This window comes from Tachysurus fulvidraco, chromosome 19, assembly GCF_022655615.1.
Source record: "Tachysurus fulvidraco isolate hzauxx_2018 chromosome 19, HZAU_PFXX_2.0, whole genome shotgun sequence".
NCBI lineage: Eukaryota > Metazoa > Chordata > Actinopteri > Siluriformes > Bagridae > Tachysurus > Tachysurus fulvidraco.
The window spans coordinates 524,155-548,310 of record NC_062536.1 but is presented as its reverse complement, the minus strand read 5'-3'; the positions used below and the strand labels follow the sequence as shown (position 1 = coordinate 548,310).

At 40.4% G+C, this 24,156-nt stretch overlaps 1 protein-coding gene and 1 pseudogene across 2 annotated transcripts; both read left to right on the top strand.

The window, feature by feature from the left end:
* Positions 1-786: 786 nt before the first annotated feature.
* LOC125139656 lies at positions 787-7,982 on the top strand (annotated as a pseudogene).
* A 7,586-nt stretch (positions 7,983-15,568) lies between these two features.
* LOC113657899 (vitellogenin-like) lies at positions 15,569-22,721 on the top strand. 2 transcript variants are annotated; one of them, XM_047804308.1, is made up of 27 exons: positions 15,569-15,627; positions 15,757-15,777; positions 15,867-16,018; positions 16,108-16,359; positions 16,450-16,611; positions 16,697-16,845; positions 16,944-17,094; positions 17,225-17,382; positions 17,472-17,637; positions 17,749-17,874; positions 18,013-18,231; positions 18,311-18,528; positions 18,633-18,730; positions 18,820-18,944; positions 19,043-19,144; positions 19,244-19,363; positions 19,559-19,745; positions 19,832-19,934; positions 20,033-20,218; positions 20,348-20,604; positions 20,691-21,028; positions 21,379-21,423; positions 21,565-21,615; positions 21,742-21,945; positions 22,052-22,194; positions 22,299-22,437; positions 22,522-22,721. In XM_047804308.1, the coding sequence occupies exons 1-27, from the start codon at positions 15,588-15,590 to the stop codon at positions 22,645-22,647; spliced, it is 4,038 nt and encodes a 1,345-aa protein (XP_047660264.1). In that variant the 5' UTR covers positions 15,569-15,587; the 3' UTR covers positions 22,648-22,721. The 2 variants fall into 2 exon arrangements, with proteins under 2 accessions (XP_047660264.1, XP_047660263.1); XM_047804307.1 differs by having other exon boundaries at positions 21,550-21,615.
* The last annotated feature ends 1,435 nt before the right edge of the window (positions 22,722-24,156 follow it).

The window sequence follows — 24,156 nt, the reverse complement described above, 5'->3', positions numbered from 1 at the left end:
AAATATTTTAAATATTCTAAATTATGTTAAATTTATGATTTTATTTAAAGAAAAAGTGTAAGAGCAGAGGCTCCCTGTGACCCGAGGTAGTTCGGATAAGTGTTAGAAAATGAGTGAGATTGAGTGAGAGTTTAAGAGCATATCAACTCTATTTTTGATTTGCTTTCAGTCAGTGTTTGTTATATAAGGGGAACATCTAGGAAATTAAATTAAAAACCAAGTGCCTTTCGTTCATGGGCAAATTTGCCCCTTGAACCATCCCAGATTATGCTTGATAGTGGGAGACAAGAAAACCGGAGATTGGGAATCTTCCAGTTGTTATCAGTAGTAAACTGTGTTGTAAATCAGTGTTGTAAACTGTGTTGCCAAAAAAATGGTATTTGCCTATTTTCTGAATCTCCACTCAGGCTAGCAGCAACTGTGTTTAGAGAAGCTAATTTTGGGGGCTGGGAACAATTGAGTTGAGGCCTCAATACCTTTTTTGCTACGGGCAAGAACAGTCATTTGTCTTATTTTTAATTATGCAAAAGCTCATTTTGTATCCGCATATGGCACCTTGAGTAGGGAGTATCTCTCTAATAGTAGGACGCACACAGAGCCCCCCTACTCATGAACACAATCTTGGCGTTCTGCTGTATGTCCATCCAAGTTTCTTAACCTTTAATTTTATGAGTATCTCTCTGACATGACATGATAGGGGAGCAACCTGCCCCGAAATGATTGCTGGGTTGACCAAACAGATTGAGAAACATGTACATTAAAATATTTAGGGATGAGTTAATGATCTATTTTGAAGTGACTTTTGTCAGCAAATAATTTACAATAAATAGCCAGTCTCTTTGTGCAGTCATCACAAACCACCAGCCATGAGAGCTGTTGTGCTTGCCTTGACTCTGGCCCTTGTGGGTAAGTCATCTTTTAAATTTAACTTTTAGATGTCATAGTGATTTTATTTGCTAGAAAGGAATTAATACCATTTACTAGGATGAAAGTTTTTATAATATAACTATGGTGTAATATTTTTCTTTTTTGTTTAGCGAGTCATCAGATCAACCTTGGTAAGTAAAGTTTTCTTTAAAAAATAAAGAAACATTACAATAGTAATGTAACACATCATGACATTATGAATTTTCTCCAATAAAATCAGTTCCAGAGTTTGCTGCAGGAAAGACCTTTGTGTACAAGTATGAGGGTTTGTTATTGGGAGGTCTGCCTCAGGAGGGTCTGGCCAAGGCTGGTGTAAAAGTCAGCAGCAAGGTTCTCATCAGTGCTGTAGCACAGAATACCTTCCTCATGAAGGTAAATTTATGACACAGATGTTGTCAACAAGAAAGACATGCATGGTTAGCCTGTATCGTGAACTAAATGTAGAATTATTTTACCCACAGCTCTCAGATCCTCAGCTCTTTCAGTACACTGGCGTCTGGCCCCAGGATTCTTTTGTTCCTGCAACAAAGCTCACCTCAGCACTAAATGCTCAACTTGTAATTCCTATCAAATATGAGTATGCTAATGGTGTGGTAGGTAAAATATTTGCCCCTGCTGGAGTCTCTGCTACTGTTCTGAATCTGCACAGAGGTATCCTCAACATTCTTCAGCTCAACCTCAAGAACACACAGAATGTGTATGAGCTGCATGAGGTAAACCTGAGTGATAATTATTACCAGTAGAATTTGTATTAGCTAAATCCAATACTTGGTATATTAGCTAAATCTTTTTCATTCTCAAAGGCTGGAACTCACGGAGTCTGCAAGACCCACTACATGATCAGTGAGGATGAAAAGACCCATCAGATTGCTGTGAGAAAGTCCAAAGACCTGACCAACTGCCACGAAAGAGTCATAAAGGATATTGGTTTAGCTTACACTGAAACCTGTGTTGAATGCCAGCAGGTAATTTCTAAAGCTATATATGATCTGTCTCTTCAAGGTAAAGTAACAATTTCAACAACTTGTTAGTGTAATTTCCTCATCACAGAGGCTGAAGAGTCTGACTGGGACTGCAACATTCAGCTACATCATGAAGCCCACTGATACAGGTGCTCTAGTTTCTGAGGCTACAGTTGAAGAAGTTCATGAGTTCTCACTCTTAAATACACAAACTGGAGCAGCTCAAATGAGAGCCAAGTATGATTTATACTCTTATATTTATAGAATAGAATTGTATAATTCATATATATTTTTTACATGAAAAATTCAATAATTCTGTGATATTTCTCATTTCAGGCAAATGCTGAATTTACTGGAAGTGCAGAATGCCCCTGTTGCTCCCCATGCGGGTGAGTACTTGAACCGTGGATCCCTGCAGTATGAATTTGCAACTGAGATTCTTCAAACCCCCATTCAACTGCTAAAGATCAATAATGCACAGGCCCAGGTATTAGTTTATTGGTTTATTTTTAATACAATCATTCACTTTTTTAATACAATCCTTCAGATTATTTTCAATACAATCATTCACTGTAGTTTCCACTATCAAGAACCCAAGAACTTTTATTCTCTTACAGATTGTAGAGGTCTTGCAGCATCTGGTTACAAACAACATGGTTATGGCTCATGAGGATGCTCCTCTGAAGTTTGTCCAGCTTGTCCAACTCATGCGTGTAGCTACTTTGGAGAATATTGAAGCAATCTGGGCTCAGTACAAGACCAAACCTGTTCACAGGTGAGGATGTATGAATATTGCCATGAATTAAAACAGAGTAATGTTTAAAGTAAAGTCTATTTGATTTTTTAAAATCCTTTTTGCGGCAGGCGATGGATTTTGGATGCACTTCCTGTAGTGGGTACAACAGTAGCCTTGAGATTCATCAAGGAGAAGTTTCAAGCTGATGAGCTCGCTGTCCCTGAACTCACTCAGACCCTTCTGGTTGCTTTGCACATGGCCACAGCTAATCCAGATGCTATTCACCTCACTGCTGTGAGTGGACGTCTTTCATGTATTTATCTTATCATATAATTCAATTATTTGAATCCAAAAGAACCTTGTATAGATATTATAAAATATTTCAATATTTTCCTCATCAAACAGAATCTGGCTTTTAACCCCAAAGTCAAGAATATTCCAGTGCTGCGTGAAGTTATCATGCTCGGCTATGGTTCCATGATTGCCAAATACTGTTCTGAAGTTCTTACATGTCCTGCTGATCTTCTTAAGGTAAAGCTTCTGTTTATTCATGCACATTTGTATGAACAATTTCAAAATACAAAATCTATTATATGATTATGGAAGAATTGCTTATATGCTCAAATACAAGTGTAAAGTTGAGTTTTATTTATTGTTTTTAATTATCAGCCTATTCATGAGCGTGCTGCCGAAGCTATTTCCAAGGGTGAGATTCGTGAAATTACACTGGCTCTTAAAGTTATAGGCAATGCCGGCCACCCCGCCAGCCTTAAAACCATCATGAAACTCCTGCCTGGATTTGGAAGTGCTGCTGCTTCCGTTCCCCTGAAGGTCCAGATTGATGCTGTCTTGGCTCTTAGGAACATTGCCAAGAATGAGCCAAAGATGGTCAGTATGTGATGATGTGTTAAAACAGCTGTTGTTATGGGTGACTGTTCAAGCATCTTAAACATTTTATTTGTTGTAGGTTCAGCCAGTGGCACTGCAACTTTTCATGGACAAGGCACTCCATCCTGAACTGCGCATGGTTGCATGTATTGTGCTGTTGGAGACCAAACCAGTCTGTAGCCCTTATGGCAACTGTTGCTGGTGCTTTAGGAGAAGGAGACCAACATGCATGTGGTCAGTTTTGCTTATTATCATATCAATTCTCTGAAAAGAAGCATGGCCACTGACTAAATGCATGTGTAAGTCTATTTTTTAGAATAGTTCATTCATATAGGTTTAAATCTAAAAGTAAGTAGTAATTCCAATCAAAGCCACTTGTAACCAAGTTTTACTGGTTCTGCAGGGCTGCCTGCTGCGAATTTTGCAATCAGGATGTTGAGCCCCAAACTGGAGAGACTGAGCAATCATTTTAGCAGAGCTATCCATTTCGATCTCTATATCTGTATGTTTCAATATCTTTTATTATTGCATTTGTATGTTTGAGGGGAAAATGATTTTGCATTTACAAATGTTTATACTTTCCATTTCAAGCTCCATTCATGGTTGGTGCTGCTGGTAGTGCTTACTTGATCAATGATGCTGCCACCACCTTGCCCAGAGCTGTTGTGACTAGAGCACGAGCCTACCTGGCTGGAGCTGCTGCTGATGTACTTGAGGTACAAATATCTCTCTTTAAGGATGTTGAATTCATTAAGAATTTGGAATGTTGTCTTGTTTCAACCACTGGTACTTCCATTCATTAATTTATGTCAACCAGGTTGGTGTGAGAACTGAAGGACTACACGAAGTTCTTCAGAAGTCTCATGCTGTGAATGAAAATGCTGACCGCATCACTAAAATAAAGCGCACCCTTAAAGCTGTAAGCTGCTTATAAAATCTATCATTTTAATGTTTCTGCTGTGTTGTTTGAGCTATACCAATTGTATCATGTACACCTTTCTTCTGGTTTTACACCAAGCTGATGGATTGGAGGTCTATGCCAGAAAATCAACCACTGGCTTCCATCTATTTCAAAGTTTTTGGACAGGAAATAGCTTTTGCCAACATTGACAAAATCCTCATCGAACAAGTAGCACAGGTATTTCCATTAATTCCTTTTATTTAAGCAACAGAAAACTCTTCTATAAGATTGAAATGTAAAGAGTGTAAAATATTTCATACAAATAAATATTCTATTCATTAGATATGAACTGATGTACAGGTTATAATGTCAATACCCTTCAAATAAATAATTGCAATTAAAATCGAATCAAATGTAATGCACAATCTACAGATTGCCACCGGATCTCAAGGCCGTGAAATGCTGAAAGAGGCTGTTAAGGCATTGCAGAAAGGTATTGCCTTCCAGTATGCCAAGCCTCTGCTGGCAGCTGAAGTGCGTCGCATTCTGCCTAGTTGTCTTGGTGTGCCAATGGAGCTTGGTTTTTACACTTCTGCTGTTGCTACTGCAGCTGTCAATGGTATGGTTTTATAATGATTTTTAAACTACAAATGTCAAGCATGTAAATTTAGTCAACTGTCTGACAAAATAATTTCTTTCATTTAGTTAAGGCAACTATTACCCCTCCTTTACCTGAGCATCCAGAGACTGTCTCGCGTGATCAGTTGATGAAGACTGATTTCCAGTTGCAAGCTGAGGCTAGACCAAGGTACACTTTCAAAATAACAAGTTAAAGACATATTTTTTTCATTTTTATAGAGCTGGGAATGTTATATGACACTGTATGAACCTTATTTTGCTTTTAGCGTTGCCCTCCAGACTTTTGCTGTAATTGGAGTGAACACTGCCTTGATTCAGGCTGCTGTTATGGCCAGAGGAAAGATACACACTGTTGTACCAGCAAAAGTAGATATAAGAGCTGACCTTCCAAAGGGCAATGTAAAGCTGGAGGTTCTGCCTGCCGCTGTTCCTGATCATATTGTTGCTGCAAGGTAAGAAAACGATGTGATAATTTCAGCTGTGTATGAAAAAAGAATTAGCAATTATCATAAAGAAGAAAGCAGAATTTTGCTCAAACAAACAAAGACACTACCAACAACAATTCAATGTTATTTCCTCAGCTTTGAGACCGTTGCTGTGGCCAGAAACATTGAGGACCTCCCCAATGAGAGAGTCGTATCTCTGGCACCTCCAGCGTCTTCTGATGCTGCGGAAAGGTTGATACCTGCTTCAATTCAGAAGTCCTTGTGTGGTGTTGTTCCTTATATTCACGTCAAAGGATGTCTTGAGTTTGCCTCCCAGAATGCTGGCTTTATGGGGTTAAATCCTCTGTATTATATTATTGGACGGCACTCAGCTAAAATTTCAGTGCCAAGAGGTAAATAAAGAGGTCAAAATATTTGATTGTATTTGAATTCAGATTTTAGACATGAAAGAAATGCTGTTGTTTATGCTTTAGGTGATGGACAATCCCTTGAAAGACTGGAGCTTGAGTTGCAAGTTGGCCCTAAGGCAGCTGAGAAGCTTATGAAGGAAATCAGCCTTGTTGATGTTGAAAATCCTGAAGAAAGTACCGTCCTGTTGAAATTGAGGGAAATTCTGGAGGCTGGACTGAGGAATCGTAACTCCAGCTCGTCATCCTCTGTCAGCAGCAGTAGGAGCGCCAGTAGCAGTAAGAGTTCCAGCAGCAGTAGGAGCGCCAGCAGCAGTAGGAGTGCCAGCAGCAGTAGGAGTGCCAGCAGCAGTAGGAGTTCTAAGAGCAGCTCTATGAGTTCTTCCAGTGTTCGTGTGAGCAAGGTAAAGCATTACCAGATGACTGAATAAGGGATCTGTTACTTAATTCGCTATATAATGCACTACACTCAGAAAACATGAACCTAAATCATAAGCATGTGTAATGTCTACATCATTTACAATAATGGTAATAATAAGAGGAGGAAGAAGAAGAAGATAAAAAAGAAAGAAATAAAACCCCTTCTTTTGAGACATTTTGTTTGTCCCATGCTCAGGTCTAAATATATCTTTTAAAATAAACAAGCGATTTTTTCCCTTTTTTTTTCTCCTTTTCCCCTGTCTTGTATATGTCATTCAGTAAAATTAGTTATTTACTGTTTTTTCTTAGAATACAAATGCATACCGTCAGTTCCAGAAATTTCATAAGGATCAGGTAATTCCAGAAGAATTTTTATCTATCTATCTATCTATCTATCTATCTATCTATCTATCTATCTATCTATCTATCTATCTATCTATCTATCTATCTATCTATCTATCTATAAATACATTTTCTTTTTTAGTACCTGACATCACAGGGAACATCAAAGGCCAGCAGCTCATCTAGCATTGAGGCTATACAGAGAAAGGTAGAATAACATTTGTAGCATGAATTACATTGAATATTAAATATAAATTGATAAAATTAAACATCCTAACTTTTTAAATGTGCTATTTTTGTAAATATTTATGAAGGTTAATGTTTATAATTTCAGTCTATGATACTTGGAGATGCAATTCCACCCATATTTGCCATCATTGCCCGTGCCGTTAAAGCTGACCACAAGCTGGGATACCAGCTTGCCGCTTACTTGGACAAACCCACTTCAAGAGTACAGGTTGTGTTTGCCTCTATCTCTCAGAATGACAAATGGAAGATCTGTGTCGATGCTATCCTTCCAAGCAAGCATAAATTCGCTGTAAGTTGTAACACAAACATCTTTCCAAAAAGTTTTTGAATGCTTTTATATATATATATATATTTAATGATGTATTGCTTATACTAAGCCAATATTCTCTTGTTAGGCAAAGTTAGCTATTGGGGAGCAGTGCCAAGGATATTCTGTAGCTTTCAAGGCTGAAACTGGTCTGCATGAGGCACATCCTTCTGCTCGTTTGGAATGGGACTGGAACAGAATCCCAGCTATTGATATTCCCTATGTTAGGAGGTATTAAAAATACTCAAAGTAGCTAATGTATTATTGTGTGTTAAAATGTAAAAATGAAAAAGTACAATGCTGATTATATTTTAAAATTCTTCTTCTTCCAACAGGGCAAGGGAGTTCATCTTTTATGTTGCTCCCCTTGCTGGAATTAATGCTGACAGAGCTGATAACAGTGAGAGACAGATCAATGTAATTGTTGCCCTACCCACTCAAAAGTCTCTAAACATTGTTTGTAGGATTCCAAAGGTAAGAATTGTGGCTAATAACTCTTTGCATGATTTAATATTTGCAAATAAATAATTAACCTATTTAATGTGCTTTACCTCCCAGATGACACTGTCAACGCAAGATGTGCCTCTTCCTATTGAACTGCCTATTGAACAAGATGGAACCATTGAAGCTCTCCAGAATTTTGACATTCGTAACATTATTGAAAAATGGCTGAATAATAACTGAAAGAAAACTGACATATTTGATTATAAGTATGTAAATTAAGTGAAATGAAATAAAGAGCATCCAAAAGGCAAAAATGTTTTAGCTCTTTGTGACTTTGTGTGTGGCTATTTTATTTTTCACTATCTGTAATTGTGCTTATATTCTACAAAGAAAAATATTGTGGTATATTTTTAGTCCAGTCAAAAGTATAAGCAACAATGAAATAAGCATGAAAAACTTTTCCAAAATATTTTACCAGATCACAATTACACAAGTATTCAGAGATCGTTCTACAGAGTATGTGAACATTAAGACATCATTCTATAGAGCACAAATTATATATGTGAATGTGAATGTGCATGTGCGAATATATTTAAAACGCTTCCAATTTCCTCTGCCCTAAATGCTCTGAACCACAACACTGGTGCTGAAACCTGGGATTAAAGAAAGATAGGCCTTGTTAACAAATGTTGAGATTCTTGTTAAGATACACCAGACCAAGCAATGCTGGACAGGACTGGCTGTTTGCAGTACAATGTTATTGGCCAGGCATTCACAGCAATGTTTGCAAATAGCATGTTACAAATGTCATCTGGTGCCAGCCAACCCATTGTTTTTCCGTTGTACCTATTACCAATAATTGACATCCCCTTGAAAGAATTATTATGGACTTCGTCTGGCCATTAGATCAGCCTAAATAAATTTTAATTAATTTTGGTGTACCATGCAATGCCATACCTGAATGCACAGACATCTCAGTGTTTAGTGTAGCCGAAGCACTTTTACATATTATCAGCTGAGTCGTTATCCAAAACGAGATCCTGATTGTCCATGGCATAAAGTTTATATCACAACCACCCCACTCTCCTTAAAACAAGGAGCTAGTCCCTGTGGCATTGGTGATGGTTGATCCAGAAAGAGAAGAAGTCGGCAGTTTCACCGCCTCTCACAGTTTCCACTCATGGAGGTTGGAAGGGTTCAATGGGAATTCCAGCCATGACAGGAAGCCTCTTTCCCGATCATGTGCCCTGAATGGTAAATCGTACTCAGCAAGAGAAATCTGGTCTCTGCTTAGGGCAAGAACTGGTGCACCAACCTGAACAGAGGATGCGAACACAAACCATCCTAATGATTGATGTAGGGGACCATCAAAGGTAGTTCCGGAGGTGTGGTAAAAAGTGTTTAAGCACTAGAAATACAGCTTTAATCTTTGGGGTAATCTCTCCCAAATGCCATAGGTGGGGCAACTATCTACGGCCACTCCCTAACCAAAGTGGAAGGCATCCATCGAAAGAGTCCTGCACCAATGACACTCTAAGAGTGGCACCCAAAATGAGAAACAAGTGTCTTTCCCTAAAAAGGGTGTCAGCGGCAGGATCACTAATGACTCCAGCCACCCGTCCCACAGACTGTTCTCTCTGCTCCTCTCAGGAAGACGTCTCCGCAGCATCTGATCCCGCACTAGTCGACTGAGGGATAGCTTTTTCCCTCAGGCCATCAGACTAATTAACAGCCATAACCAACACAGCATACAGCATACTTCCACAATATTCAACAGTTCAACACTGGACTATACACACACACGCACACTGCATTCGTACTGCATCAATACACACGGGACTACACACACACTGCATTTAATTTAAAATAACAATCTATCTGACAATAAGCTATCGGTACCACAGGACATTTCTGTATCTGTACAGTCTGTTGCACCTTACATGATACATATATATTACATGTATATAATACTTATATATATTATTTATATTTATACTTATACGTACATATTTGTATGGGTATATATATGTCTAGTAGTACACTGTGTGTACTGACTATGTATGAGCACATTGCATCCTTTCCACATTTTCCGCATTTGCACATTTCAAATGGTACTGACCATATTGCACATTTTTTTAACCTGTTTGTAAATTGTTCTATTTATGTTTCTTACTATTGTATGTAAATGGTTCTGCAATTTCTGGAGCTCGCTCCCAAGAATTTCACACACCATGGCACATGTGCCGTTGTGATGTGACAATAAAGGAGACTTGACTTGACTTGAAAATCCCCTGCTCCTGAGCCAGAGTTGAAATGGTCTCATGTGTAGCAGACCTAACTGAATAGCTTCAGCTGCTACCTCAGTGGCATAAAGACATTGGCCTTGTCAAATGTCCTTTATGGCTGAAAGGAAGGAGTCCTCCAGAGCAGGAAAGAGAAATGCCTGTATAATGCCTGAATCTTTAACTATCCCCAGAAAGGTGGTTGTCTGTGAGGGAAAAAGCATACTCTTCCCTGGGTTGAGCCTGAGGCCTAAATGCCCCATGTGGACAAGCACAGCATCTCAATGTCTGGATGCTATGCCCCACAACTGAGCCAAGGTGAGCCAGTTGTCTGGATAATTGAGTAGGTGTGTGCCCTGGGGTACAGTAATGCTAGAGCAGCCTACATGCACTTTGTGAGAGTGGTAGTGGCAGGGTAGGTAGCAGTGGAGATGGCCCTAAGAGACATCCTTAGAAACTGTAGCCCTCAGGGGTTTGGATGCTTATGTGGCCCGCCTGGTAGAGATAGAAATAGCTTCTCACTGCTGCAAGGGACTAACAGGTCAGCAGGTGAAATCGGGGCATCTTTTAAAAGGTTTTGTCCTTTTCTTTTATTTCTGTCAGGTTTTTTTATTCCTGTGGCAACCAATGGGGTGTCTGCTTTCTGACACAGAGTGTTCAATCTGTAAGATCCTTCCCATGGACGAGTTCCTTTAGCAGCTTAGCCTGGTATGCCTGCTTGACCTGCACCCATATAGGAGAAATCTGTCAGAGAGTCAGTGGAGATGAAGTCTCTCGTTTCAGTTTCGCTCAGAATGAGACCTGCATGACCAAAACAGCAATGCTGCCTAGACAGACACGGGACTCCAGCCACATTGCACAGGTGTTTGGAATGTAGCCAAACGAGCGGAGATTTCTAAGAGGATTTTCTCTCTTGAGAGCGAACCGCTTGCTAAAGAAGAAAAGACCCTTGTCTTTATATGTCTTCTTTTTAGATTAGATTAGATTAGATTCAACTTTATTGTCATTACACATATACAAGTACAAGGCAACGAAATGCAGTTTAGATCTAACCAGAGTGCAATAGCAGCAAGTGCAGGATATACAGTTTTTACAAGATTTAAATGAGTTAAATAAAGTGGTAATATAGAAGTAATTTACAGATGTGTGTGTACTATGAACATAATATACAGATGGCTATTAGTATAAACGGAAATTTACAGAATGGTATGTGCTATAAAGAAAATATATGGCCATTAATATAATATATTGCTGTTACTATAAATAGAAATCAGCTGGATATATACATCCATCCATCCATCCATCCATTTTCTACCGCTTATCCAGGACCGGGTCCTGGGGGCAGCAGTCTAAGCAGGAATGCCCAGACTTCTCTCTCCCCAGACCCTTCCTCCAGCTCTTCCGGGGGAAACCGAGGCATTCCCAGGCCAGCCGAGACACATAGTCCCTCTAGCATGTCCTAGGTCTTCCCCGGGGCCTCCTCCCCAGGAAGGCGTCCAGGAGGCATCCGGAACAGATGCCCGAGCCACCTCAGCTGACTCCTCTCAATGTGGAGGAGCAGCAGCTCTACTCTGAGCTCCTCCCGAGTGACCAAGCTCCTCACCCTATCTCTAAGGGAGTGCCCAGCCACCCTGCGGAGGAAACTGGTTGGGACTGGCTGGGCAAACTCCTGGCGAGGGTATAGAGATGGTCCAGTGTTCCACGACCAGGAAGAAACCTGTATTGTTCCTCCTGCATCCGAGGTTCGACTATCGGCCGAATTCTCCTCTCCAATACCCTGGCATAGACTTTTCCGGGGAGGCTGAGGAGTGTGATCCCCCTGTAGTTGTAACACACCCTCCGGTCCCCCTCCTTAAACAGAGGGACCACCACCCCAGTCTGCCAGTCCAAAGGCACTGTCCCCAACCGCCACGCGATGTTGCACAGGCGTGTTAACCAAGACAGCCCACAACATCCAGAGACTTGAGGTACTCAGGGCGGATCTCATCCACCCCCGGTGCCTTGCCACTGAGGAGCTTCTCAACTACCTCAGTGACCTCAGCTTGGGGGATCGACGAGTCCACAACTGAGTCCTCGGCCTCTGCTTCCTCAGTGGAAGATATGTTGGTGGGGTTGAGGAGAACCTCGAAGTACTCCTTCCACTGTCCGAGAATGTCCCCAGTCGAAGGCAGCAGATTCCCACTCCCACTGTAAACAGTGTGAGCAGGGCACTGCTTCCCCCTCCTGAGACGCCGGACGGTTTGCAAGAATTTCTTCGGGGCCGACCGATAATCCTTCTCCATGGCCTCACCAAACTCCTCCCATACCCAAGTTTTTGCCTTTATGCTTGAACATGGTGTTCGTTATGGACAAACTGTTACTAGCACCCTCTCGTTCACCGGGGTGAGCTCCAATACATGGCGGCTGAGCTGGGGGGCTATGAGCAAGCCCACACCAGCCCGCCACGTCTCACCGCGGGCAACTCCAGAGTAGTAAAGAGTCCAGCCTCTCTCGAGGAGTTGAGTTCCAGAGCCCAAGCTGTGCGTGGAGGCCAGCCCAACTATCTCTAGTCGGTATCTCTCAACCTCCCGCACCAGCTCAGGCTCCTTTCCCCCCAGCGTAGTGACATTCCATGTCCCTAGAGCCAGATTCCGTGTCCGGGGATTGGGTCGCCGAGGCCCCCGCCCTCGGCTGCCACCCAATCCACAATGCACCGGCCTTACGGTTTCTCCTGCAGGTGGTGGGCCCACTGGAGATCGGCCCCATGTCACTCCTTCGGGCTGAGCCCGGCCATACCGGGCGACGTCACGGACCTTGTTTTACTCTTCTTCATGAGGGGTTTTTAACCGCTCTTTGTCTGGCCCGTCACCAGGACCTTGGGAGACCGTACCAGGGGCAGAAAGCCCCAGACAACATAGCTCCTAGGATCATTCAGGCACGCAAACCCTTCCACCACAATAAGGTGGCGGTTCAAGGAGGGGTGGATATATGTTGGTCAGAAAGTCCATAATCCAGTTGCAAGTTGTGGTGTTAATGCCCAGATCTGTACAATGGATATATACAATGGTAAGGCAATTGTGAGCAGCAATGCAAAAAAAAAGAGCAAGTGTGCAAGTGTAACATCCATTTTGTTATAACATCCATTTTGTAAACAGTCCATTAGCGCAATAACGAAGTGTGTGGGGGGAGATGTAACAATGTATGAAGGACATTGACAGTATGATCAGGGAGGGGCAGAGTTCAATAAAGAGACAGCTCTCGGAAATAAGCTGTTCTTTAGTCGGCTTGTCCTTGTCCGGAGGCACCTGAAACGCCTGCTGGAGGGCAGAAGTGAAAACAGTCTATGGGCAGGATGAAAGGAGTCCTTAAGAATGCTGCGAGCTCGACGCAGACAGCGTTTCTTCTGGATGTCCTCCATGGCTGGAAGTGGAGTCCCTGTGATGCGCTGGGTGGTTTTCACCACCCGCTGCAATGCCCTGCGCTCTGCAACAGAGCAGCTCCCATACCAGACTGTGACACAGCTGGTCAGGATGCTTTCTACTGCACAGCAGTAGAAGTTCATCAGGATATCCGAGGACAGCTGATTTTTCTTTAGTGTCCTCAGGAAAAAGAGGCACTGGTTAGCCTTCTTGACCAGGCTGGAGGTGTTGGTAGTCCACGACAGGTCCGCCGAGATGTGGATCCCCAGGAACTGGAAACGCGCTCAACAGCCATCCCATTAATGTGGATGTTGTCATGTGTGCCTCTTGTCTCGTTCCTGAAGTCCACAATAAGCTCCTTTGTCTTGGAGGTGTTAAGGAGCAAGTTATTGTCATTGCACCATGTGGCTAGGTGCTGTATCTCCTCCCTGTAGGCAGTCTCATCATTGTTGGTGATGAGACCGATCACTGTAGTGTCATCTGCAAACTTGATGATGGACTTAGATCCATTCACAGGCCTGCAGTCGGAGGTGAAAAGGGAGTAGAGGAAGGGGCTCAGCACACAGCCTTGTGGTACACCAGTGTTGAGTGTGATTGTGTTGGAGCAGATGGAGTCCAGTCCAGTCGCAAGTTAATGCCCAGATCTACTAATTTGGCTATTAACATGGATGGAATGATGGTGTTAAATGCTGCACTGAAGTCAACAAACAGCATACGTGCATAAGTTCTTATTGTCCAAGTGTGTCATACGTTCTTATTGTCCAAGTGTGTGAGCACAGAGTGCAGTGCCATGGAAACTGTATCTCTTGTGCTCCTATTGCTGCGGTAGGCAAACCGGTGTTCTTTTGCCCTAGTCTCAGACAATGAGACAATTGACCGCAAAATTTACAGGGCACATATAGAACACATAGAAGATGGAATGATGTGGCATAGATGCCCCTATATGGTCTTACTGGCACAAGCTTCATTTGATCACATGACCTCTTCAGCCAGCATCTCGGCGTGATTTCACACTAAGCTTCAGTCACCGCTTCCGCACGGAGCTTCTAAAGGCTTCTGAAGGAGCGTTCCCATAGTGCCTGCAATAATGCAGCGTTGCGTGCCTTCGAATATAGACCACTACAACTGATGTCAGATAGGGCAATTAGCCTGTTGTTTGATCTGGTAGTTGATTGGTTGCACCTGGTCACATTTACAATGGTATACTCTAAGGGGCCAAATCAGGTTTTAATCCTCCAGAATGTTTTAAAATTTTATTTTCACTTTAATGATGATGTTATAATGGGAACATACAGCACAAAAAAAGTTAGACTTCATTTATTATAATTTTCAAGCTTATATGTGAAAAAAGTTAAAGATTTTCACAGAGTATGATGACTTTCCATAGGCACCTAATCACAAAATAAATAATACTTGGGCTGACTTACCAATTTGTCATGTTATTATGGTAAATGTACTATTTGAGGGTAGTGTGATGCAAAGCACATGAACTGGAATTATATTTTTTCTGTTTCTACTGTCAAACTTGAGATGAAGCCATACAATACACATTTTTGCTAAATTAAAAGGTTTTATTTCTTCCTTTATTCTGTAAAATTATAGGCATCTCTGTTAGTTTATCTTTCACTAACATCTAATACTACAAAAAATTACAAGAGATTTGCAAAATCAGTTTAAGGTACAGATTCAAAGTCCATAGTGAGGTTGAGGTCACACTGCACCAGGTTATGGCATTTGTTTTTCCTATTATATTATGAAATATTGTTGGTTAAGGTTTAGGGTTAAGGTTCAGCAATTATTACAGAAATATCAGTTTAGTGATTATTTTAAATTGTCTGCTAAAAATGTAACAAATTGTTTTTTGTGACAAAATAGAAAGTACCCAAAACCATTTGCTTAAATAATTAATTCTTTCACTTGTTTGAATGTGTTAGTTTTGGGGGGGAAAAGACCTCAACTTCAATTTTATTACATTTATTTATTTATTCATTCATTTATTAATATTATTTATTTATTTATTATTTTTAAAAAGCATGGAACTTGTACATTAGCTCTGACATGACATGATAGGGGAGCAACCTGCCCCAAAATGATTGCTGGGTTGACCAAACAGATTGAGAAACATGTACATTAAAATATTAAGGGATGAGTTAATGATCTATTTTGAAGTGACTTTTGTCAGCAAATAATTTACAATAAATAGCCAGTCTCTTTCTGCGGTCATCACAAACCACCAGCCATGAGAGCTGTTGTGCTTGCCTTGACTCTGGCCCTTGTGGGTAAGTCATCTTTTAAATTTAATATTTAGATGTCATAGTGATTTTATTTGCTAGAAAGGAATAAATACCATTTACTAGGATGAAAGTTTTTATAATATAACTATGGTGTAATTTTTTTTTTCTGTTTAGCGAGTCATCAGATCAACCTTGGTAAGTAAAGTTTTCTTTAAAAAATAAAGAAACATTACAATAGTAATGTAACACATCATGACATTATGAATTTTCTCCAATAAAATCAGTTCCAGAGTTTGCTGCAGGAAAGACCTTTGTGTACAAGTATGAGGGTTTGTTATTGGGAGGTCTGCCTCAGGAGGGTCTGGCCAAGGCTGGTGTAAAAGTCAGCAGCAAGGTTCTCATCAGTGCTGTAGCACAGAATACCTTCCTCATGAAGGTAAATTTATGACACAGATGTTGTCAACAAGAAAGACATGCATGGTTAGCCTGTATCGTGAACTAAATGTAGAATTATTTTACCCACAGCTCTCAGATCCTCAGCTCTTTCAGTACACTGGCGTCTGGCCCCAGGATTCTTTTGTTCCTGCAACAAAGCTCACCTCAGCACTAAATGCTCAACTTGTAATTCCTATCAAATATGAGTATGCTAATGGTGTGGTAGGTAAAATATTTGCCCCTGCTGGAGTCTCTGCTACTGTTCTGAATCTGCACAGAGGTATCCTCAACATTCTTCAGCTCAACCTCAAGAACACACAGAATGTGTATGAGCTGCATGAGGTAAACCTGAGTGATAATTATTACCAGTAGAATTTGTATTAGCTAAATCCAATACTTGGTATATTAGCTAAATCTTTTTCATTCTCAAAGGCTGGAACTCACGGAGTCTGCAAGACCCACTACATGATCAGTGAGGATGAAAAGACCCATCAGATTGCTGTGAGAAAGTCCAAAGACCTGACCAACTGCCACGAAAGAGTCATAAAGGATATTGGTTTAGCTTACACTGAAACCTGTGTTGAATGCCAGCAGGTAATTTCTAAAGCTATATATGATCTGTCTCTTCAAGGTAAAGTAACAATTTCAACAACTTGTTAGTGTAATTTCCTCATCACAGAGGCTGAAGAGTCTGACTGGGACTGCAACATTCAGCTACATCATGAAGCCCACTGATACAGGTGCTCTAGTTTCTGAGGCTACAGTTGAAGAAGTTCATGAGTTCTCACTCTTAAATACACAAACTGGAGCAGCTCAAATGAGAGCCAAGTATGATTTATACTCTTATATTTATAGAATAGAATTGTATAATTCATATATTTTTTTACATGAAAAATTCAATAATTCTGTGATATTTCTCATTTCAGGCAAATGCTGAATTTACTGGAAGTGCAGAATGCCCCTGTTGCTCCCCATGCGGGTGAGTACTTGAACCGTGGATCCCTGCAGTATGAATTTGCAACTGAGATTCTTCAAACCCCCATTCAACTGCTAAAGATCAATAATGCACAGGCCCAGGTATTAGTTTATTGGTTTATTTTTAATACAATCATTCACTTTTTTAATACAATCCTTCAGATTATTTTCAATACAATCATTCACTGTAGTTTCCACTATCAAGAACCCAAGAACTTTTATTCTCTTACAGATTGTAGAGGTCTTGCAGCATCTGGTTACAAACAACATGGTTATGGCTCATGAGGATGCTCCTCTGAAGTTTGTCCAGCTTGTCCAACTCATGCGTGTAGCTACTTTGGAGAATATTGAAGCAATCTGGGCTCAGTACAAGACCAAACCTGTTCACAGGTGAGGATGTATGAATATTGCCATGAATTAAAACAGAGTAATGTTTAAAGTAAAGTCTATTTGATTTTTTAAAATCCTTTTTGCGGCAGGCGATGGATTTTGGATGCACTTCCTGTAGTGGGTACAACAGTAGCCTTGAGATTCATCAAGGAGAAGTTTCAAGCTGATGAGCTCGCTGTCCCTGAACTCACTCAGACCCTTCTGGTTGCTTTGCACATGGCCACAGCTAATCCAGATGCTATTCACCTCACTGCTGTGAGTGGACGTCTTTCATGTATTTATCTTATCATGTAGTTCAATTATTTGAATCCAAAAGAACCTTGTATAGATATTATAAAATATTTCAATATTTTCCTCATCAAACAGAATCTGGCTTTTAACCCCAAAGTCAAGAATATTCCAGTGCTGCGTGAAGTTATCATGCTCGGCTATGGTTCCATGATTGCCAAATACTGTTCTGAAGTTCCTACATGTCCTGCTGATCTTCTTAAGGTAAAGCTTCTGTTTATTCATGCACATTTGTATGAACAATTTCAAAATATAAATTCACTTATATGATTATGGAAGAATTGCTTATATGCTCAATTACAAGTGTAAAGTTGTGTTTTATTTATTGTTTTTAATTATCAGCCTATTCATGAGCGTGCTGCCGAAGCTATTTCCAAGGGTGAGATTCGTGAAATTACACTGGCTCTTAAAGTTATAGGCAATGCCGGCCACCCTGCCAGCCTTAAAACCATCATGAAACTCCTGCCTGGATTTGGAAGTGCTGCTGCTTCCGTTCCCCTGAAGGTCCAGATTGATGCTGTCTTGGCTCTTAGGAACATTGCCAAGAATGAGCCAAAGATGGTCAGTATGTGATGATGTGTTAAAACAGCTGCTGTTATGGGTGACTGTTCAAGCATCTTAAACATTTTATTTGTTGTAGGTTCAGCCAGTGGCACTGCAACTTTTCATGGACAAGGCACTCCATCCTGAACTGCGCATGGTTGCATGTATTGTGCTGTTGGAGACCAAACCATCTGTAGCCCTTATGGCAACTGTTGCTGGTGCTTTGGAGAAGGAGACCAACATGCATGTGGTCAGTTTTGCTTATTCTCATATCAAGTCTCTGACCAGAAGCATGGCCCCTGACTATATGCATGTGTAAGTCTATTTTTTAGAATAGTTCATTCATATAGGTTTAAATCTAAAAGTAAGTAGTAATTCCAATCAAAGCCACTTGTAACCAAGTTTTACTGGTTCTGCAGGGCTGCCGCTGCGAATGTTGCCATCAGGATGTTGAGCCCCAAACTGGAGAGACTGAGCAATCATTTTAGCAGAGCTATCCATTTCGATCTCTATATCTGTATGTTTCAATATCTTTTATTATTGCATTTGTATGTTTGAGGGGAAAATGATTTTGCATTTACAAATGTTTATACTTTCTATTTCAAGCTCCATTCATGGTTGGTGCTGCTGGTAGTGCTTACTTGATCAATGATGCTGCCACCACCTTGCCCAGAGCTGTTGTGACTAGAGCACGAGCCTACCTGGCTGGAGCTGCTGCTGATGTACTTGAGGTACAAATATCTCTCTTTAAGGATGTTGAATTCATTAAGAATTTGGAATGTTGTCTTGTTTCAACCACTGGTACCATTCATTAATTTATGTCAACCAGGTTGGTGTGAGAACTGAAGGACTACACGAAGTTCTTCAGAAGTCTCATGCTGTGAATGAAAATGCTGACCGCATAACTAAAATAAAGCGCACTCTTAAAGCTGTAAGCTGCTTATAAAATCTATCATTTTAATGTTTCTGCTGTGTTGTTTGAGCTATACCAATTGTATCATGTACACCTTTCTTCTGGTTTTACACCAAGCTGATGGATTGGAGGTCTATGCCAGAAAATCAACCACTGGCTTCCATCTATTTCAAAGTTTTTGGACAGGAAATAGCTTTTGCCAACATTGACAAAATCCTCATCGAACAAGTAGCACAGGTATTTCCATTAATTCCTTTTATTTAAGCAACAGAAAACTCTTCTATAAGATTGAAATGTAAAGAGTGTAAAATATTTCATACAAATAATTATTCTATTTATTAGATATGAACTGATGTACAGGTTATAGTGTCAATACCCTTCAAATAAATAATTGCAATTAAAATCGAATCAAATGTAATGCACAATCTACAGATTGCCACCGGATCTCAAGGCCGTGAAATGCTGAAAGAGGCTGTTAAGGCATTGCAGAAAGGTATTGCCTTCCAGTATGCCAAGCCTCTGCTGGCAGCTGAAGTGCGTCGCATTCTGCCTAGTTGTCTTGGTGTGCCAATGGAGCTTGGTTTTTACACTTCTGCTGTTGCTACTGCAGCTGTCAATGGTATGGTTTTATAATGATTTTTAAACTACAAATGTCAAGCATGTAAATTTAGTCAACTGTCTGACAAAATAATTTCTTTCATTTAGTTAAGGCAACTATTACCCCTCCTTTACCTGAGCATCCAGAGACTGTCTCGCGTGATCAGTTGATGAAGACTGATTTCCAGTTGCAAGCTGAGGCTAGACCAAGGTACACTTTCAAAATAACAAGTTAAAGACATATTTTTTTTCATTTTTATACAGCTGGGAATGTTATATGACACTGTATGAACCTTATTTTGCTTTTAGCGTTGCCCTCCAGACTTTTGCTGTAATTGGAGTGAACACTGCCTTGATTCAGGCTGCTGTTATGGCCAGAGGAAAGATACACACTGTTGTACCAGCAAAAGTAGATATAAGAGCTGACCTTCCAAAGGGCAATGTAAAGCTGGAGGTTCTGCCTGCCGCTGTTCCTGATCATATTGTTGCTGCAAGGTAAGAAAATGATGTGATAATTTCACCTGTGTATGAAAAAAGAATTAGCAATTATCATAAAGAAGAAAGCAAAATTTTGCTCAAACAAACAAAGACACTACCAACAACAATTCAATGTTATTTCCTCAGCTTTGAGACCGTTGCTGTGGCCAGAAACATTGAGGACCTCCCCAATGAGAGAGTCGTATCTCTGGCACCTCCAGCGTCTTCTGATGCTGCGGAAGGGTTGATACCTGCTTCAATTCAGAAGTCCTTGTGTGGTGTTGTTCCTTATATTCACGTCAAAGGATGTCTTGAGTTTGCCTCCCAGAATGCTGGCTTTATGGGGTTAAATCCTCTGTATTATATTATTGGACGGCACTCAGCTAAAATTTCAGTGCCAAGAGGTAAATAAAGAGGTCAAAATATTTGATTGTATTTGAATTCAGATTAGTTTAAAGACATGAAAGAAATGCTGTTGTTTATGCTTTAGGTGATGGACAATCCCTTGAAAGACTGGAGCTTGAGTTGCAAGTTGGCCCTAAGGCAGCTGAGAAGCTTATGAAGGAAATCAGCCTTGTTGATGTTGAAAATCCTGAAGAAAGTACCGTCCTGTTGAAATTGAGGGAAATTCTGGAGGCTGGACTGAGGAATCGTAACTCCAGCTCGTCATCCTCTGTCAGCAGCAGTAGGAGCGCCAGTAGCAGTAAGAGTTCCAGCAGCAGTAGGAGCGCCAGCAGCAGTAGGAGTGCCAGCAGCAGTAGGAGTGCCAGCAGCAGTAGGAGTTCTAAGAGCAGCTCTATGAGTTCTTCCAGTGTTCGTGTGAGCAAGGTAAAGCATTACCAGATGACTGAATAAGGGATCTGTTACTTAATTCGCTATATAATGCACTACACTCAGAAAACATGAACCTAAATCATAAGCATGTGTAATGTCTACATCATTTACAATAATGGTAATAATAAGAGGAGGAAGAAGAAGAAGATAAAAAAGAAAGAAATAAAACCCTTCTTTTGAGACATTTTGTTTGTCCCATGCTCAGGTCTAAATATATCTTTTAAAGTAAACAAGCGATTTTTTCCTCTTTTTTTTTTTCCTTTTCCCCTGTCTAGTATATGTCATTCATTCCAATTCACAATGTTTTCCATTGGTAAAATTAGTTATTTACTGTTTTTTCTTAGAATACAAATGCATACCGTCAGTTCCAGAAATTTCATAAGGATCAGGTAATTCCAGAAGAATTTTTATCTATCTATCTATCTATCTATCTATCTATCTATCTATCTATCTATCTATCTATCTATCTATCTATCTATCTATCTATCTATCTATAAATACATTTTCTTTTTTAGTACCTGACATCACAGGGAACATCAAAGGCCAGCAGCTCATCTAGCATTGAGGCTATACAGAGAAAGGTAGAATAACATTTGTAGCATGAATTACATTGAATATTAAATATAAATTGATAAAATTAAACATCCTAACTTTTTAAATGTGCTATTTTTGTAAATATTTATGAAGGTTAATGTTTATAATTTCAGTCTATGATACTTGGAGATGCAATTCCACCCATATTTGCCATCATTGCCCGTGCCGTTAAAGCTGACCACAAGCTGGGATACCAGCTTGCCGCTTACTTGGACAAACCCACTTCAAGAGTACAGGTTGTGTTTGCCTCTATCTCTCAGAATGACAAATGGAAGATCTGTGTCGATGCTATCCTTCCAAGCAAGCATAAATTCGCTGTAAGTTGTAACACAAACATCTTTCCAAAAAGTTTTTGAATGCTTTTTAATATATATATATATTTAATGATGTATTGCTTATACTAAGCCAATATTCTCTTGTTAGGCAAAGTTAGCTATTGGGGAGCAGTGCCAAGGATATTCTGTAGCTTTCAAGGCTGAAACTGGTCTGCATGAGGCACATCCTTCTGCTCGTTTGGAATGGGACTGGAACAGAATCCCAGCTATTGATATTCCCTATGTTAAGAGGTATTAAAAATTCTCAATGTAGCTAATGTATTATTGTGTGTTAAAATGTAAAAATGAAAAAGTACAATGCTGATTATATTTTAAAATTCTTCTTCTTCCAACAGGGCAAGGGAGTTCATCTTTTATGTTGCTCCCCTTGCTGGAATTAATGCTGACAGAGCTGATAACAGTGAGAGACAGATCAATGTAATTGTTGCCCTACCCACTCAAAAGTCTCTAAACATTGTTTGTAGGATTCCAAAGGTAAGAATTGTGGCTAATAACTCTTTGCATGATTTAATATTTGCAAATAAATAATTAACCTATTTAATGTTCTTTACCTCCCAGATGACACTGTCAACGCAAGATGTGCCTCTTCCTATTGAACTGCCTATTGAACAAGATGGAACCATTGAAGCTCTCCAGAATTTTGACATTCGGAACATTGTTGAAAAATGGCTGAATAATAACTGACAGAAAACTGACATATTTGATTATAAGTATGTAAATTAAGTGAAATGAAATAAAGAGCATCCAAAAGGCAAAAATGTTTTAGCTCTTTGTGACTTTGTGTGTGGCTATTTTATTTTTCATTATCTGTAATTGTCCCCATATTCTACAAAGAAAAATATTGTGGTATATTTTTTGTCCAGTCAAAAGTATAAGCAACAATGAAATAAGCATGAAAAGCTCTTCCAAAATATTTTACCAGATCACATTTACACAAGTATTAAGAGATCGTTCTACAGAGTATGTGAACATTAAGACATCGTTCTATAGAGCACAAATTATATATGTGAATGTGAATGTGCATGTGCGAATATATTTAAAACGCTTCCAATTTCCTCTGCCCTAAATGCTCTGAACCACAACACTGGTGCTGAAACCTGGGATTAAAGAAAGATAGGCCTTGTTAACAAATGTTGAGATTCTTGTTAAGATACACCAGACCAAGCAATGCTGGACAGGACTGGCTGTTTGCAGTACAATGTTATTGGCCAGGCATTCACAGCAATGTTTGCAAATAGCATGTTACAAATGTCATCTGGTGCCAGCCAACCCATTGTTTTTCCGTTGTACCTATTACCAATAATTGACGTCCCCTTGAAAGAATTATTATGGACTTCATCTGGCCATTAGATCCCTCACTCACTCACTCACTCACTTTCTACCGCTTTATCCGAACTACTCGGGTCACGGGGAGCCTGTGCCTATCCCAGGCGTCATCGGGCATCGAGGCAGGATACACCCTGGACGGAGTGCCAACCCATCGCAGGGCACACACACACTCTCATTCACTCACACATTCACACACTACGGACAATTTTCCAGAGATGCCAATCAACCTACCATGCATGTCTTTGGACTGGGGGAGGAAACCGGAGTACCCGGAGGAAACCCCCGAGGCACGGGGAGAACATGCAACTCTGCACACACAAGGCGGAGGCGGGAATCGAACCCCGACCCTGGAGGTGTGAGGCGAACGTGCTACCCACTAAGCCACCATGCCCCCCGCCATTAGATCAGCCTAAATAAATTTTAATTAATTTTGGTGTACCATGCAATGCCATACCTGAAAGCACTGCCTCTGCATACATCTCAGTGTTTAGTGTAGCCGAAGCACTTTTACATATTATCCGCTGAGTCGTTATCCAAAACGAGATCCTGATTGTCCATGGCATAAAGTTTATGTCACAACCACCCCACTCTCCTTAAAACAAGGAGCTAGTCCCTGTGGCATTGGTGATGGTTGATCCAGAAAGAGAAGAAGTCGGCAGTTTCACCGCCTCTCACAGTTTCCACTCATGGAGGTTGGAAGGGTTCAATGGGAATTCCAGCCATGACAGGAAGCCTCTTTCCCGATCATGTGCCCTGAATGGTAAATCGTACTCAGCAAGAGAAATCTGGTCTCTGCTTAGGGCAAGAACTGGTGCACCAACATGAAGAGAGGATGCGAACACAAACCATCCTAATGATTGATGT

Bases quoted from the DNA above. Each gene is read 5' to 3' on its own strand.
- LOC113657899 (XM_047804307.1), top strand. From the start codon at position 15,588: ATGAGAGCTGTTGTGCTTGCCTTGACTCTGGCCCTTGTGG. The intron at 20,219-20,347 runs GTAAGAAAATGA...TTATTTCCTCAG, and splicing joins GATCATATTGTTGCTGCAAG to CTTTGAGACCGTTGCTGTGG. The intron at 21,029-21,378 runs GTAAAGCATTAC...GTTTTTTCTTAG, and splicing joins CCAGTGTTCGTGTGAGCAAG to AATACAAATGCATACCGTCA.